Source organism: Sciurus vulgaris, assembly GCF_902686455.1.
Source record: "Sciurus vulgaris genome assembly, chromosome: 3".
In the NCBI taxonomy this organism is placed as follows: Eukaryota; Metazoa; Chordata; class Mammalia; order Rodentia; family Sciuridae; genus Sciurus; species Sciurus vulgaris.
This window is the reverse complement of record NC_136463.1, coordinates 73,402,831-73,419,275: the sequence shown is the minus strand read 5'-3', so window position 1 is coordinate 73,419,275 and position 16,445 is coordinate 73,402,831. Positions and strand designations below refer to the sequence as shown.

At 33.7% G+C, this 16,445-nt stretch overlaps 1 protein-coding gene across 4 annotated transcripts in view; it reads left to right on the top strand.

Annotated features, from left to right (window-relative positions):
• UGGT1 (UDP-glucose glycoprotein glucosyltransferase 1) overlaps positions 1-16,445 on the top strand; it is a 170,597-nt gene that overhangs the window by 17,071 nt on the left and 137,081 nt on the right. For all 4 annotated transcript variants that reach the window (XM_079130425.1, XM_079130426.1, XM_079130424.1 and 1 more), the window contains exons 4-9: positions 2,334-2,464; positions 8,339-8,451; positions 10,330-10,504; positions 12,125-12,221; positions 13,119-13,197; positions 15,664-15,764. In XM_079130425.1, the coding sequence (XP_078986551.1) occupies positions 2,334-2,464; positions 8,339-8,451; positions 10,330-10,504; positions 12,125-12,221; positions 13,119-13,197; positions 15,664-15,764 (696 nt within the window). The remainder of the gene's footprint in view (positions 1-2,333; positions 2,465-8,338; positions 8,452-10,329; positions 10,505-12,124; positions 12,222-13,118; positions 13,198-15,663; positions 15,765-16,445) is intronic.

The following is a 16,445-nucleotide window of genomic DNA, read 5'->3' as shown; positions in this document are numbered from 1 at the left end:
TCTGTTAAAGTTTTATCATTAAGTTACTGCCATCCAGAATGTTTTCCATTATGCCTGCTAGCCACCCACACTTGAATGTTAAGATACCAAATTGATGATTTATCTTGTGTCACTCATTAGTGTTTATGATGTGCTTTCACAAACATTCTCTAATTTGAAATAAGTGACATAGGACTATAAACAAAGATGCTGTTGTATGAGTATAGTCATGCACTGCATAATCATATTTTGATCAATTATGGACCACATATATAATAGTGGTCCCGTAAGATTATATTGCCTAATGACATCATGGCTGTTCTTAGTTTATGTTAAGTACACTGATGTTTACACAGTGACAGAATCACCTAATGATGCAGTTCTCTGAACACATCCTTTCGATAAGTGATGCATGACTGTAGTTCATACCTTGAGCTGGGCATGTGGTGCATGCCCATAATCCCAGCAACTTGGAAGGCTGAAGTAGGAGGAATACAAGTTTGAGACCTGCCTCAGCAATTTAGTGAGGCCGTAAGCAACTCAGCAAGACCCTGTCTGAAAATAAAAATTAGAAAGGGCTGGGGATGTGGCTCAGTGGTAAATTAGCACCTCTGGGTTCAATTCTTAGTACAAAAACAAAACAAAACAAAAAATTCACCCCTTGAATGTTACATTAACAGGTGTAAGTACTTATTGGAGAGGAAATATTCAAAAACTATGTGACTGCCGTTAATTATTAAAATTTATTTTTAACTTTTTTTTTTGAGATGGAGGGTCTAACTATGTTACCTAGGTTGATCTTGAACTCAGGGGCCCCAGCCTGCCTTAGCCTCCCAAGTAGCTGGACCTACATTCATGTGGCACCATGCCCAGTATAACTTTTTAATTTCCTTAAAATAACACAAATTTTATTAAAATAACACACATGTTTATAATTGTCTGAGTCTCTTTTTTGTGATAGAAATACATAAAGGTTTTGAATAAGCATCTTTATGTAATTTAGAGTCAACTAGAATTAAGTTATCAAAAATCATTTTACTTCAGGATTTAATGGAACAAATTTCTCTAAGTGGGTTTCAAAATAAGACTTGAACTGACATTCAAAAGGAAATTTCCTCAATATATTTGATATTTGTTCTTGGTTAAAGTTATAGAGTATGAATTCTTGGAAGTGATCATAGAGTGTGTTAAACATTTTATATATTTTATGTATTCATATTCCTACCACCCCAAAATTAAAACCATTAATATTCTGGTAACATTTTGAGGTATTTCTTTCTGTTCTATTTTTCTGTGTAGAAGATGCTAATATAGTATCGAAACTTTTATATTCAGCTTTTAAAATTGTTAATACTTTTCCTTTTAAAACTGAAGATTTTTTTTAATTGTCTAATATGTAATTCAGAAGTCAAGCCATACGAAAGACTATGCACAGAAAAATTTTGTTTCCTCTTTGTTCCTATTCCTTCTGTTTAAAATTATTTATCCTACAGTGTTTTTTCGTTTTTAACAACATACGCAGATACATATGTATGTATACACACACCCAGATATGTATCCTTATTTCTCATTCTTTCTTTTGGTAAGAAAAAAAAGATAGTTTACGATGTACATTGTTTTGTACCTGTACTTTTTGTTTACCTGGGAAATTTTTCATACTCGTAGATAGATTCCTTTTTCCCTTTCAAATAATTTGGTCCAACTTTTTGTTTAAATGTTTTTCAAATTTATGATTTCATCAGTTTCTTTTAATGCCTTGTATTTATTTCCTCATCACATTGTTCAATTTCTATTTCTTAAAAAATTTGTTTGAGTTATTTGAGTAAATAACATATGCTAGGTAGAAAACATATGCTTGGTACCCAGGATACACAGATAAATAAATCATGGCCTCTGCCTATGGGGCCTGAAGTTTAATCGAGTGATAGATAGACAGTGAATAAATAATTTAGTAAATGATGTGATAGGTGAAAGACGTAAGCAAAGAGATAGTCTGAGATCCAAGAAATTCTATAACTAGTTAGTCCATTGAAACATAGGATAGAGATTGGGGTGGCTTCCTGGAATAGGTGATTTCACAGCTAAATTCTTCTTTTGAAAGTAGGTGAGAGTAAGTCATCCAGGTAAGTGGGAAAATAATAATCCAGGGATAGGAAATAGTTTGAACAAAGAGAGGAAGAAAAGAATAGTCCAACTGCATTGTTTACTCTAGGGAATTTTTAAGCATTTGATAAAAGTTCGAGACAGTTTACTATCACATACCTTCCTAACATACAGCTTCATACTTATAAAGTATCTTATTTGGATAATTCATATCATATACAACTATTTTGGTTAATGTTTTTCCTTGACAGGTACTGATTATTCCTATTATCATGCGATTTTGGAAGCTGCATTTCAGTTTCTGTCACCTCTACAGCAGAATTTGTTGAAATTTTGTCTGTCTCTTCGTTCCTACTCGGCTACAATTCAGGCCTTCCAGCAGGTAAATCTAGTGGTTCTAGAGAATAGTATTTTGAATGGTATATGACATGATGATTGGATAGATGGCAGTTGTTCTGGAATTGAATTATAGAGCTATAGCTTTTTTTGCCTGACATTTTCTGGTATCTGTGATTTATTTATAAATAATAAGCAAAACTGATGTTAAGTCTTCAAATCACTGATGCTTAACGTTTGTATGAGAAAGGAAGAAAATATCTACACAAAAAAGACAACCAGACTTTGTATGTGCAACAGTGTCTGGGAGGTGTAATCTTGCTAAATCAATGAACCTAAATCTAATCACAACCTTTAGATCTGAAAGCAGTTCACAGGAAATACAGGAGACAGGAAGTGTCAAGCCACACCACAGGGATGTAATTGGAAAATCTGTCATTTAGGGAAACTTTTTGCAGTCAAGTAATTTGGTTACTTCAGTAAATAAATAATAAGGGAAAAGATAAAGCGACAGAGCAACTTCAGGAGAGAATTCAAAAAATGTTTAATGTAGTGCAGGGATCTTGCTTGAATCTTGAGAAAGAAAGGGGAGCAGAAGAGACAAAAATGTGTGTAAATTAAGTGGACATTTGATATGGACATTTAAGAACCATTTTGTATTATAAAATAAAACATAGAAAACCACTCACAATGGATATATAGTATAACGAGTTATTAGAAAGTGAGCATTGTGATTTTTCACTTATTCAGAGAAATAGGATTTAGGTACCCTGGAAGCCCTCCATGTGCTCTGACCCCATCACAGCCATCTTTTATCTTCTGGAAGGAACCACACTGTCATCTGTTGCAGTCACCTCCTATATTTCTTTATCATTTTATTGCTCAAGAATGCACACCCACACAATAGAATTTATTTAGTCTTGCCTAGTGTTAGAAAATTTGATAACTTTGGAAGGGGGTCTCTTAATTTATAGGTTTTCTTTCCATCCTTTTCTTTTTCCATTGTATGACTTTGAGTGTTTGCCACTGTAAATTTTTTTTTCATGGACCATATTTTGTTGATCACATACTTATTATACAGTTCAACTTTTTCTTCTGTTGTCTGTTTCCTACAAATTGGCAACTGGGTCCAGAGGCTTGATCAGAATTGTGTCTTTGTTAAGTCTGTAGGTAATGTTCTGTTCTTCCATTCAGAGGCACCTAATGTCTGGTTTCTTTTTCTGATTTAGCAGTCATTACTGTTTATGCTTAATCATTAATTCTTTGGGGGTTGTAAAGTGGTGATTCATCCTGTATCATTTCATTTGTTTCTGGAATGTGGATATATATATCATCATCTAGTACGGTTTGATGATATTGTTCAACTTAGTAAAGGCGGAACACTTGCTTGTTACTTTACCTTTATTTACCAGCATCCTTTTAGTTTAACCATTTAGGTTTTTGTTTCTTTTTTCCTTTATTTTGGTAAAATACATGTAACTTTTACCATTTTCACCACTTTTAAGTTTAAGTATACAATGTAGTAATACTAAGTACATTAATGCATCTTCAGAGCTTTTTCACCTTGCAAAAAGAGATGTTCTTTCACTGTTTGCCACACTATTTTATATTCCCACTAGTAATGCAGGAGGGTTCTAATTTCTCCACCTCGTCCTCAACCCTTGTTATTTCCTGATTTTTAATATTGGCCATCCTAATGAGTGTGAAGTGATTTCTTCTAGTGGTTTTGATTTGCATTTCCTTAATGACTAATGATGTGGAACATCTTTTCATTTAGTTAGTGGCATTCTGCATAGCTTCCCTAGAGATATGTCTTTTTAACTCCTTTGCCCATTTTTCAATCAGATTGTTTGATTTTTGTTGTTGAGTTGTAGGAATTCTTTATATATTCTGGATAGTGGTCCATATCATTATATGAGATATATATCAGTTGACCATATATGTAAGCATTTATTTCTGGGCTCTCTATTCTAGTCCTTTGTTCTATCTTTATTTCAAATACCACATTGATTGCTGTAGTTTTGTAGTAAATTTGTAGTAAGTCCTTGCTCTACCATTGTATTTATTTATTTTTTATGATACTGAGAATTGAACCCAGAGGTGCTCTACCACTGAGCTGCATCTCCAGTCCTTGTTATTTTTTATTTTGGTACATTTAAAAAAAAATAAGTATATTTTTCCTAGGTAGAGCATAGAAGTTTTATATTACATTGTCTCACCTTAAGCTAACTCGTTTCATCTTAGTTCTAGAAATTATTTATATTTTTATTGCTCACCACCAGGCTATGCAAATGTTTCTAGTCATTTAGCTTTTCTGATGTTGCTTATTAGCAGATTCCTCAAGAAGGGCTCATGGAAACAATATTTCCTCAGTGTTTGTATGTTAAGGTAATTGTTTCTATATGTCCTTTGCACTTGAAGTCTGGACATAAAACTTTGGTTTATATTTTTGTTTCTTGACTATCTTAAACATATTCAGTTCTCTTTCATTATAGCCATTCAAACAGATAGCGTGATAATAATCTCACTTTTATTTTCTTTCCCTTGAAAGTTTTTTGCATTATTTTTTTCCACAGTAGTGCTGAGATCAAACCCAGGACCTTAATCATGATAGTCAGGTTCTCTACCTCTGAGCTATACCCACCAACCCTCTTTTTGTCTAGAAGTCTAAAGGATTTTTTCTTTTTCAAGTTTTAATTTATTAGAATATAACTTAGTGGTGATTTTTATGGGTCAATATTATTTGGTATACAGTATATGCTTTTAGTACAGAGTTTCAAATAGTCTTTTATTTCAGGATATTTTTCTTACAATATAATTTGTTCTTTCCCCTTGGTTTTTTTTATATATCTTCTTCAGCAATTCATATCATCTTATGATGATTTTCTTCACTGATCTTCATTGTTCTCCTATTCTCTTGAATGTCTCATTTCTTAATTTTTTTCCCTTTCCTTTTACTTATTTATTTTTGTACCAAGGATTTAACCCAGGGGTGCTTAACCACTGAGCCACATCCCAACCCCCCTTTTTTTTTTTTGGTGCTGGGGCATCCCAACCCTTTTTATATTTTATTTTGAGTCAGGGTCTCACTGATTTGCTTAGGTCCTTGCTAAGTTCCTGAGGCTGGCTTGAAACTTGTGATCCTTCCTCCTGCCTTAGCCTCCTGAGGCTCTGGGATTACTGCGTGCACCCAACTTTTTCCTTCCTTTTCTCTTTAAGAAAATTGCTTCTTTCTCCCCCCCCCCCCGCCCCCCAGTCTTTCTCTCTCATGCTGGTAATCAAACCCAGGACCTTATGTGTGCTAAGCATGCACTGAGCTATACTCTTAGCCATTATCTCTAACTTCTTTTTTGTTTTGTTTTGTTTTGTTTTGTGGTGCTGGGGATTGAATCTAGGGGATCAAATATAGGGCTTCACACTTGCTAAATAAGTGCTGTACCCCTGAGCTACTCTTAATTTTTTTTTCTTTTCATCTTTTCAGTACTGGGTATTGAACTCAGGGGCACTCTACCACTGAGCTACATCCCTAACCCTTTTTACTTTTAATTTTTATATATTTGGTCCCAGGGATTTTACTCAGGGGCACTCAACCACTGAGCTACATTCCCAGTTCTGTTTTGTATTTTATTTAGAGACAGGGTCTCACTGAGTTACATTCCCAGTTCTGTTTTGTATTTTATTTAGAGACAGGGTCTCACTGAGTTGCTTAGTACCTTGTCATTGCTGAGGCTGGCTTTGAATTCAAGATCCTCCTGCCTCAGCCACCCAAGTTGCTGAGATTTACAGGTATGTGCCTCTGTGCTTGGCTGAGTTACTCTCATTTTTTTTTTTTTAATATTTTTATTGTCAATGGACTTTTATTTTACTTACTTATGTGTGGTGCTGAGAATCGAATCCAGTGCCTCACACATGCCAGGCAAGCACTCTACCATTGAGCTAGTACCCAGCCCAGCTACTCTAATTTAAATCATTACTTGATATATTTATTTTCTTAGTTTTTATTTCTAAAATGATGTTTTTAAACCTCTAAATACTTTCTTGAGTTTTGTCACCTCCATTTGTGAGTTTTTCTAATTCTGACAAGGTTATTTTATCTGACTTAAGGTTATCTTGTATTATCTTCTTGATATGTTTTAACTTGTTCGTAATAGATTACATTTTTAATCTGTCTTCTGGCTGTATATTTCTGACATGGTTTTATTGACTATCCTATCCAGTATGGTAGGCCCTGGCCATGTGCGGCCTTTTGAATATAAATCAAAGTTAAATGCAAAAATTTACCTGTTCACTCGCACTTGCCACATTTCAAGTGCTCAGAAGCCACATGTGCCAAGTAGGTACCACTTTGGACAGTACTGTGTAGACAATCGTTTTTCTTTTTTGTGGTAATGGGGATTTAACCCAGGAGTACTTTACCACTGAGCTTCTGTGTGCCACTGTGTCAGGCAGATGTAGATGATTTCTATCCTTGCAGTAATTTCTGTTGTATAATGCTGTATAAGTGTAATTTGGTTCATTTTTATGCCCTAATAACTTTGTATGGGATTTGATATAGAGACTTTTTTGCCCATTTTGATGTTAGTTTTCTTTAGGTTTTAGAGATTGGTATTGCTCCCTCTGCTGTTGATGTTATGTAGTGTTAAGAAGATACAGTGGCTTGTTTTTTGAGATTTCATTATTCCCTTCCTGCACTTTTATTTGAACCTTCTTTTCCATTGTTTGTTCATCTCTGTCCTCCTCAAGTTTTATTTTACTTTCAGCAGTTTCTCCTAAAGTGAAGCCCTGTCCTGAAAGGGAGTCCTGGCTCGTGAGTTTTGAGAGATTATACAGAGTGACCATACCTCCCCAGCCTTTTTCAACTTTACTGTTGATGCTTTGTACTCACTGGTGCTTAGTGCTTAGTGTTGGACAGAAATCATAGGGCCATCTTCCTTTCTAGTGAGAAACTTTTGTCTGTTTTAGAGTTTTCTTATTCCAAGGATCTTCATGTCCTCTGTTGCTTCCCATTTCATGACCTCTGCATATCTGCAGGTCTTACTAGTATTTCGTGTCATAGAAATACCTTTCTTTGGAGCTTTGCTATTAGTTATTCCCTTTTTATGGAGGAAATTTGGAAGATTGAACAACTATGAAGCCATTTGTCATCCTTGCAGAATTCCATTGATTTTTTTTTTAAAGTGTCATAGTGGTATTTTTTTTTTAAATCTGTCTTATTGATATATACTATACATATAAAAAGGTATTTATACATTATAAAGAAGTTATTTGGGAATTTTGTCAAAATGATCAATGGAGTATGGTGGAAAGGTGGATGAATAAGATTGACCATGAGTTGATATTTACTGAATTTGGATGACGGGAATGTGAGGATTTGTTATACTATTCTTTTTTTGTTTGTACTTTTTAATAATAATTAATCAAAAAATAGAAGAATGTAATGAAAATTGTTAATATTATCAATGTTTTTATAGCAAACTTTCCATTTCTCCCTATCTTTCTCAGTTATTTGTATTACATATATAGAAAAGGACATCTTAACATAGTGTGTTACATGGATGACACCAGTGCATATACCAGTGCTTGTCATTATATCCTTTCCTTTTCCTATCTGTCATCTTCCTCCTCAAAGTTCTTCTCCTTAAAGTTGCAGATCGACTTGTCTCTTATCCCTTTGGTGTTAAATATGTTTCATTCCACACAAAAACTCACATCTCATTCAGCCTTGTTCTTGAATATCTTACTGGGTACTGCGTATAATTTTACCTTTCCATCTGTATGGGTGTTAGTTTTGCCTTTATTGGTGACACCTTTTTATAAATTAATCACATATTTAGAACATACTTTTTTTTGAGAACATACATGTTTTTAACTCAACTTTGATTAGAAGCTGTAAAAATATATATACTGTCTTATGTGACAGATAGCCGCTAATGAGCCTCCACCAGAAGGATGTGATTCATTTTTTTCCGTGCATGGAAAGAAGACCTGTGATTTTGATACCTTGGAGACTCTTCTACTAACAGCATCTGAAAGGTAGATTTTGTGTTTATTTAAATGTTATGTATTTCTTTGTGTTTTTTATTTTCCTTTTTTTTTCTGTATTAAGTCTTCCTTCTGATCTTTCTTACCTATTTTGTAGTCTGTAGGTATAATAGTTTGTAGTGTGGATTCTGAACCCAGACTGACTGCAACCTTGACTTCATCACCTAAAATAGTTTTGCAAAATGAAGCAAAGTACTGTCTTTCCTGTTCTCACTTCAAAATGGAGATAATAAAAGTATTTAATATTCCTATTAATTTACTACTACTCTCTGAGCTATTAACTGGGCTTTGTCATTCTTTAGCTTAGCAGGAATACTGTGTATATAAAAGCCAGTGCCTAAAGTGATGATATTAATGATAATGATCTCTCATGATATTACTAGCTTCAGACAAAGCAAAAGAAAATTGCAACCTGATTTTAATATGAAATTGGTCTGAGGGTAGAGCTCTTGTCCATTATGAACAGGCCATGGGTTTGATCCCCAGCACCGTAAAGAAAACAAAAGCACCCCCACCCCACCAAGTTACGCTTCTTTGTCTAAAGAGATTTACATTTCTATAGTAAACAGCAATGATAAGTACCTAGTTTGCTCTCTTACTGTAGCAGCAACCACTTAGTACCACCTCTAATGCTGCTATAAATGTAATATGGTGGTGGACTGTTTTATCAGAAATGCTCATGGCATTTTTGGTGGTGTGAGTCTTCTTCTTGGACTTCGTATGCCCAGCTGTGTCTGCCCACCAAATGGCATTAGTGTTCTTATTGAGGGTGACAGCCACTGTATACCATGTATGTTCTACCTAGCTTAGGGTCAAGGCAAGGACATTCAAGAATGGCTGCATAGTAAAACGGTGCTCTTGAGCAAACAAAACTGATAACTTAAAATTCTTGAAAAATTTTGATTTGTTATAACTACAATGCAGATCTTTATAAATAAGAAAGTAATGGTGTCTCTTATTCTGAGAGACTATAAGTACTTTTAATAGTTTGGCATTTATCCTGTTAGATTTTTTTTTTCATAGTTTTAAATTTGTACAAGTAGATAGGTTTATTTTTGTAAGAGGCATCATTCCATTTAGTACATGTAGGTGTACCTCAGTGTTTTTTTTAACACATGCATAATAACTGGTGTAAGAATGTCTTACTGATGGTTTTCAAAATTATTTGTTTTTTTTTTGTTTGTTTTTATTTTTGCTCTTCTAAAAAGACTGTAATGAACATCTTCCTTCATATGTCTTTGCATTCTGTTGAATCCATCATAGGGGTTAATAGGTCATACATTAAGATCTGTTAGTATCATGATGACACCCTTAGAAAAGTTTTTTTTTTTTAATTTTAAAATTTGTGAGGAAAACTGAAATGTTAGATTCATTAGTAGAAAGACCATAATACTAACAATGGTAGAGCAGAGAGAATTGCTATAATTGGCATCGAAATCATCCTCTGCTTTTTGCAGTATTTGTACTTATAATTTCAGACAAAAGAATGATTATTTTTATGTGGAAAAAAAATACCTGCAGATTTAGGACTGAGAGATTTGGATGTGTATTCTTTTTCTGACTTTTTCTCCTTCTCTAGGAAATGGTAACAATTATTAGTCTGCATCTGTGTTTATAGTTAGTATTTATTTATTTATTTTATAGTTAGTATTTATATAATATACTTTTATTTTTTGTAATCATGAACAAGTCAGGCTTGTACCTGATAATATTCTTACCAAGTGAAGACTAAGACTCTGATACCATTTACATAAAGATACTTATAATCTTTACTTAAGTCATTAAGCTATACTTTACATTTTGTATCTTTTTTAGTATCTAAAATATTTTTTAACTTGATAATTTTAAACTTTTAATCTTTATTTCCAGACCCAAACCTTTATTGTTCAAAGGAGATCACAGATATCCCTCATCCAATCCTGAAAGCCCAGTGGTGATTTTCTACTCTGAGATTGGTTATGAGAAATTTTCTAATTTCCACCACCAACTTGTATTAAAAAGCAATGCAGGCAAAATCAATTATGTATTCAGACATTATATACCTGTAAGTATTGAATTATTTTTAACTTTTAAATATTAATTTGCCTCCCATGACCTTAGAACATAAGCTCATAATTTCCCTCTTTATGAAATAATTTAGTTATTTGAACTTCTTTTTAAGAAATTGAGTATTTTTTTAATCAGATCTATTATTTACACATAGCAGTGCATGGCTTACCTTTTTGAAGAAATGTAAAACAATTTTACTAAAAAAGTGGCTTAATAAAGTGTACATTTTATTTCAGAATGAATCATGGAAATGATATTTGTTGAATTTAATATAGTTGTCATACTATGATATTGATTCTTGAACTCAGTTCCTTTACACACCTTTTTTAATTTCCTTTTTTCTTTTTGGTACCTTTTCATTTGGTAGGAAAAGGAGTATTTCTAATGAGGTGAAATCAGGCAGAATTGATTTAAAATTAATAGCTTTTTATAACATTTAGTATTTGAAATATTTATACGTTAAGCTTGTTAGCCTTCAAAGTTTGTGTGTTATGATGAGCACATTAGGTGCTAAGTCTGTGAAAGTAAAATAAAAATTTTAAATGAAAATTCAGAGTCCAGTGTTTGACAACCCCTCTTCCTCCTTCCACTTGATAGACCCTTGCCGGTTTAAAATTTAAATGTCTAATGGGACCAGACATGGTAGTGCAAGCCTTATAATCCTAGCTGATTGTGGAGGTTGAGGTAGGAGGATTCAAGTTCGAGGCTAGCTTGGGCAACTTAGTAAGATCCTGTCTCAAAATAAAAAGAACTGGGAATGTAACTCAGGGCTTACATAGTCCTGTGCAAGGTCCTGTGTTCAAACCCCAATACTGAAAAAAAAAAAAAAAAGTCTAGTAGGCCTATTATCCATTAGGATGGTGGCAAGCCTGTGGCATTTTCTTAGCCCATGCCCCGCCTGAAGCATTTAAATTCAGTAAAAAGCATGCACATACACGTATGGTACTAACAAAGCCCTGGTTTGAGACCTCACCAGTTTTCAACTCTGCTCTGTAGGTTCTAGAGATGCTTTTTCTCATTCTCCATTTTCTCACAGTTTACACCCTTTGCCTTTTTAACTGTCCATTCATCTGATTTTTGCTTCTACCTTGGAATTTTCATTCCCATGGTCCTGGTGACATACAATGTGTAAAGGAGACTGGGATTTTCTGGAGAGAGAAACATAAACTTAGCATTGATTTTTTTCAAAAATAGAATGAATATTTTAATGATAGATACATGCTTTTATTACTGTTGGTATTTAGCAAACTCTTGAACACATAGTCTCTTTAAAAAACAAGCTAAAGATATTTTGAGTACATGATCTAAGGTGATAGCTACTAGATGCAATGTTAATGAGGTACAGTCATTACCTATGACCCATAACAGATTTTTTTATTTTTTTCTTTTTTGCAGTACTGGGGATTGAACCCAGGGTACTCTACCACTGAGCTACATCAGCAGCCTCTTCCTTTTTTTTTAAAGAGACAGGGTCTTGCTAAGTTGCTGAGGCCGCTCTTCAACTTGGTATCTTTCTCCTTCAGTTTCCTGAGTTGCTAGAAGTATAGGCGTGTGCCACCATGCCCAGCTTATAACAAGCTAGCTAGTAATGTTGGAATACTTGCTTTACTTGCAGAATCCCAGAAAGGAGCCAGTTCATCTCTCTGGCTATGGTGTGGAATTGGCCATTAAGAGCACTGAGTACAAGGCCAAGGATGATACTCAGGTGAAAGGTGAATTTGTACAATGAAGACCAGTGTGTTTTCTTTAAGTATGAACTAAAGTGCAATTTCTTTCTGTAATGAAAAAGAATAGATTTAGGAGTCATTAATGCTCTTTGTTTATCCATTCATCTTTGGGGGTGACCTTAAGCAACTTCTCTAGGTTCTAAATTTCTCCCACTGTAAAATGCAGATGATGATAATATTCTTCTTTAAGTATTTGGGAGGAATAAATAAAGAGTTTAGCACAGTATTTTGCACAAAAAGTTTAAGTAGTAATTGTTTTTGTTGACGTTATATGGTTTACAAATAACAAATAACCATTAATTTGTGATTACAATGTGAAATTTTAAATATACTTTAATGAATTTTATGTTCTTTTCTGCACTTGGAGTAGTTTACTCTGAATTTTTCTTGTAATGATGTGGGGTTTTGAAATCATTATTTTACAAGTTTTACATGCTGTCTTTTTTACTTTTTTTTTTAAACATAAAAATTAACAGTTTGGGTAGTAAAGCAAGTAGAAAGTAGCCTAGTAAATAACTCATCATTTCGGTTTTTCAGTAATTATATTTAGGATTAAGTTGCCTAATTGCAGATTCTTCAGAATTTTGACTTTGAAGAATCCTGTTCTCCTCATACTAAAAATTGTTAATTTTGAAATTTTAGATCTAAAATTTTTTACAGTTTAGGGGAAAAATACATTATCTGTGATCACAGGAACTGTTAAACACATTTATTGCATTTGTTTAGACTAATTGCAAAATGTTAATTGAGGTAGTTGACATTTCAAATGGTTTTATTTCAGGTGTTTCTGACTTTTATTTTTATATCACTCAAATTTTGTCAAATTAATAATGTTTTTATTTCTAGTCTGAACCATTAGACATGTATTTACTGTTTTTATAGGAACTGAGGTAAACACCACAGTGATTGGTGAAAACGATCCTATTGATGAAGTTCAAGGGTTCCTCTTTGGAAGATTAAGGTATGTATGTATATTCTGTTTATTTAAAAAAATGTCTTTATTCTCTTTAAATCTTCAGACTTTCCCACATTCTTAGCATCATCTCTTTCATTATTATCTGAGTACAAATCTAATAGTCCTTCATATTTGTACTGTAAATTGGAGAAATACCCACTTTGCTTCTAATAAAGTGCAATTTCCAGTTATTCTGAAACTGTTATTTTTATTTATTTATTTTTTATTTTTGCATTACTGGGAATTGAACCCAGAGGTGCCCTACCATTGAACCTCTACCTCTTGTTTAATTTTGAGAGTTGTCTCAGCAAGTTGCTGAGTCTGCCCTTAAACTGGAAATCCTGCTGTCTCAGCCTCTTGAGTAGCCGGGATGACGGATGTGCTGCATCACACATGGCTAAATCTCTTTTTTCTTAAATGATACTATGGATATCATTAAAGATACCTGCCTGGAGCTTAAATTAATTTCTTTTCCCTCTCAGTTGATGACATAAAGTTAAATACCAGTTTTTAATTGAATAATAGGGTGAACCAAATTGTTTCGCTTAATTTTTGTTCATGGATGGGTGGGTGGGCCTTTAAGTTATAGTGGTTGTGGCTCTTTATGCTAAACATAAGATGAAAAAGTATAAGATGTATAATAGGTTTTATACTTGTTCAATTGAAATACATTTTATTAGACTAGCTTTATATGAAAGGAGAGAGAAATTTTTTATTTATTTAAAAAAATTTTTTTTTTTTTTTGTACTGGGGATTAAACCCAGGAGTGCTTAACCACTGAGTGACATCCTTAGCCCTTTTTATTTTACTTTGAGAGTAGGTCTTGCTGAGTCGCTTAGGACCTTGCTAAGTTGCTGAGGCTGGCCTGGAGCTTTCGATCTTCCTGCCTCAATCTCCAGACTTGCTGGGATATAGGCTTGTGCCACCATGCCCAGCTAGAAAATATTCTTAATGGTACTATTTTAAGTTTCATGATTCCAAACCATTTTATGAAAACATCATACTATTTCATGGAGAAAAGTCTTCTTGGATGTTATTTTATCTTACATTTATTTATTTTGGTACTGGGGATTGAACCTGAGGGCATTCAACTATTGAACTACATCCCCCCCACCTTTTTTTTAACTTTTTATTTTGTGACAGGATCTCACTAAGTTGCCCAGGCTGACCTTGAACTTGGGCTTCTCCTGCTTTAGTCCTCCAAGTCTCTGGGATTACGTGTATGTGCCACAGTGCCCGTCTTTTAGAACTTCTTACAAGGGCATAAGTCCTGTTTATGAAAGCTTTGCCCTCGTGATTAAATCACCCCCCAAAGGTCCATCTCCTCATATGATCACATTAGGGGTTAGTATTTCAACAGATGAATTAAGGGTGTAGTGGGAACAAATAATCAGTCTGTAGGAATCATCTGTAGATTCAAGATTTAAAAGGCATATCAAAACTGGATGTGGTGTTGTATACATAGTCCCAGCACTCGAGAGGCTTTCTTGGCTTGTTTGGAAGTGAAGGCTCTGAGAGAATATTTTAACTTCTGCATGTTGCATTTAAGAAATTTTGAGTTTCTAGCTGGGCACACTCATGTATTCCATTCATTCAGGAGAACTGAGTCAGGAGAATTGCAAGTTTGAGGCCTACCTTGGGAATTTTGTAGGACTCTCAAAAAAAAAAAAACTAAAAAAGAGTTGAGTATATACCTTGGTGGTTAGAGTGGGCTAGAGTGCTCCTGGGTTCAATCCCTAGTTCTGGGGAGTGGATAGGGGAATTGAGTTTTTAGCACTTAACCGAACATAATCTTCCAGCCATCTGTCTGTGTGATATAAATGTTATCTCTCTGTCTTCGATAACTATTTTACTACCTTTAAAAGGATTGTACTATATTTCAGGATAAGAATTTATAACTAATTAGACAATTTATAATTATATAGAGGCTGGAGGAAATTCATATTGGGACTGGCAGAATTTTTATCCAATTTTATTTTGGGAAATTAAAAAGATCTAGAAAAGTATGGAGAATAATGCATACCCACACAACTCACCACCCAGAATAAATTGTTGGTATACTTGCTTTTGTCTTCCAAAGAACTACTTTATCAAGTTTTCTTTTTTTCCAAATCCCAGTATAAGACTTCTTTTACTTAAAAATAAAATAGTTCAAGTAAAAAACTACAAGTAAAGTTGAGGACCCTATTACTTAATCTTAGTTTTATTAACTTCTCAAATAGGAAGGATTCACTATTATACTGCTTTATATTTCAGTGTATAAATTTTATGGTGTTTGAACTTATTTTCTATCTTATTTTTAGAAGAAAATAATTGTACTTTAATTTTTTTTTTTTACCTGTATTAAAGAAATTTTTTTAGGATTGGGAGGGGAAAATTGTGAAGATATAGTTGGAGTCCTTTCTTGTACAGGTGTACTCTGAGAGAGAAAAGATAATTGAGAGCAAAGGACTGATTTTATATTTCTTTCAGAGACTTACACCCTGACCTGAAGGGACAATTGAAAGAACTCAGAAAGCACCTTGTGGAGAGTACCAATGAAATGGCACCTTTGAAAGTTTGGCAGTTGCAAGGTAATGAAAATTTAGATAGATCATTGCTGTCCTTTCTTATAAATTTTGTTGTATTAAATGCAGAATTTGAATTTGATTGAATATATTCACATAAATCCACAGATTTTAAAGATCGATCAAATATAGTTAATCAGACAAGAAACATCTTTTGTAGACAGAGAACATTAGGCCTGAAGTATTACATATAAATGGTGTCAGATCTTTCTGTGACTAGATATATAAGCTTAGAATGCCAGAAATGTGTCTTGTCTTTATGTTCTTATATGTGTACTTTTTTTTTTTTTTTATGATAACTGAGGATTGAACATGGTACATGTTAGGCAAGGACTCTTATCATTGAACTACAACTCCCATTCCCCATTCCTCATTTCTTAAAATATGTACCTATAGAATGTTGAAGGCATATAAGGGGTAGAATATGTGTGTACTTTTCTGTTCCAAAGAGTAAGTTATCAAGTTTTTTTCCCCATAATATAATTTGCTAAATGTCTTAATGTTGTATTATGTGATATATTATAAATTCAGAAGAAGGAAAAGGATTTGGGCTCAGTTTAGTCTCTGCTAAAGATGTTAGCATGTGCCTTAGTGTTTTATACAGATAGGGCAGGAATGGCTCAATCAACACTCTAGGGATCCAGGAGGTGAAAGAAACCTGAAACTGTACCACTGGCACTCTCTGGA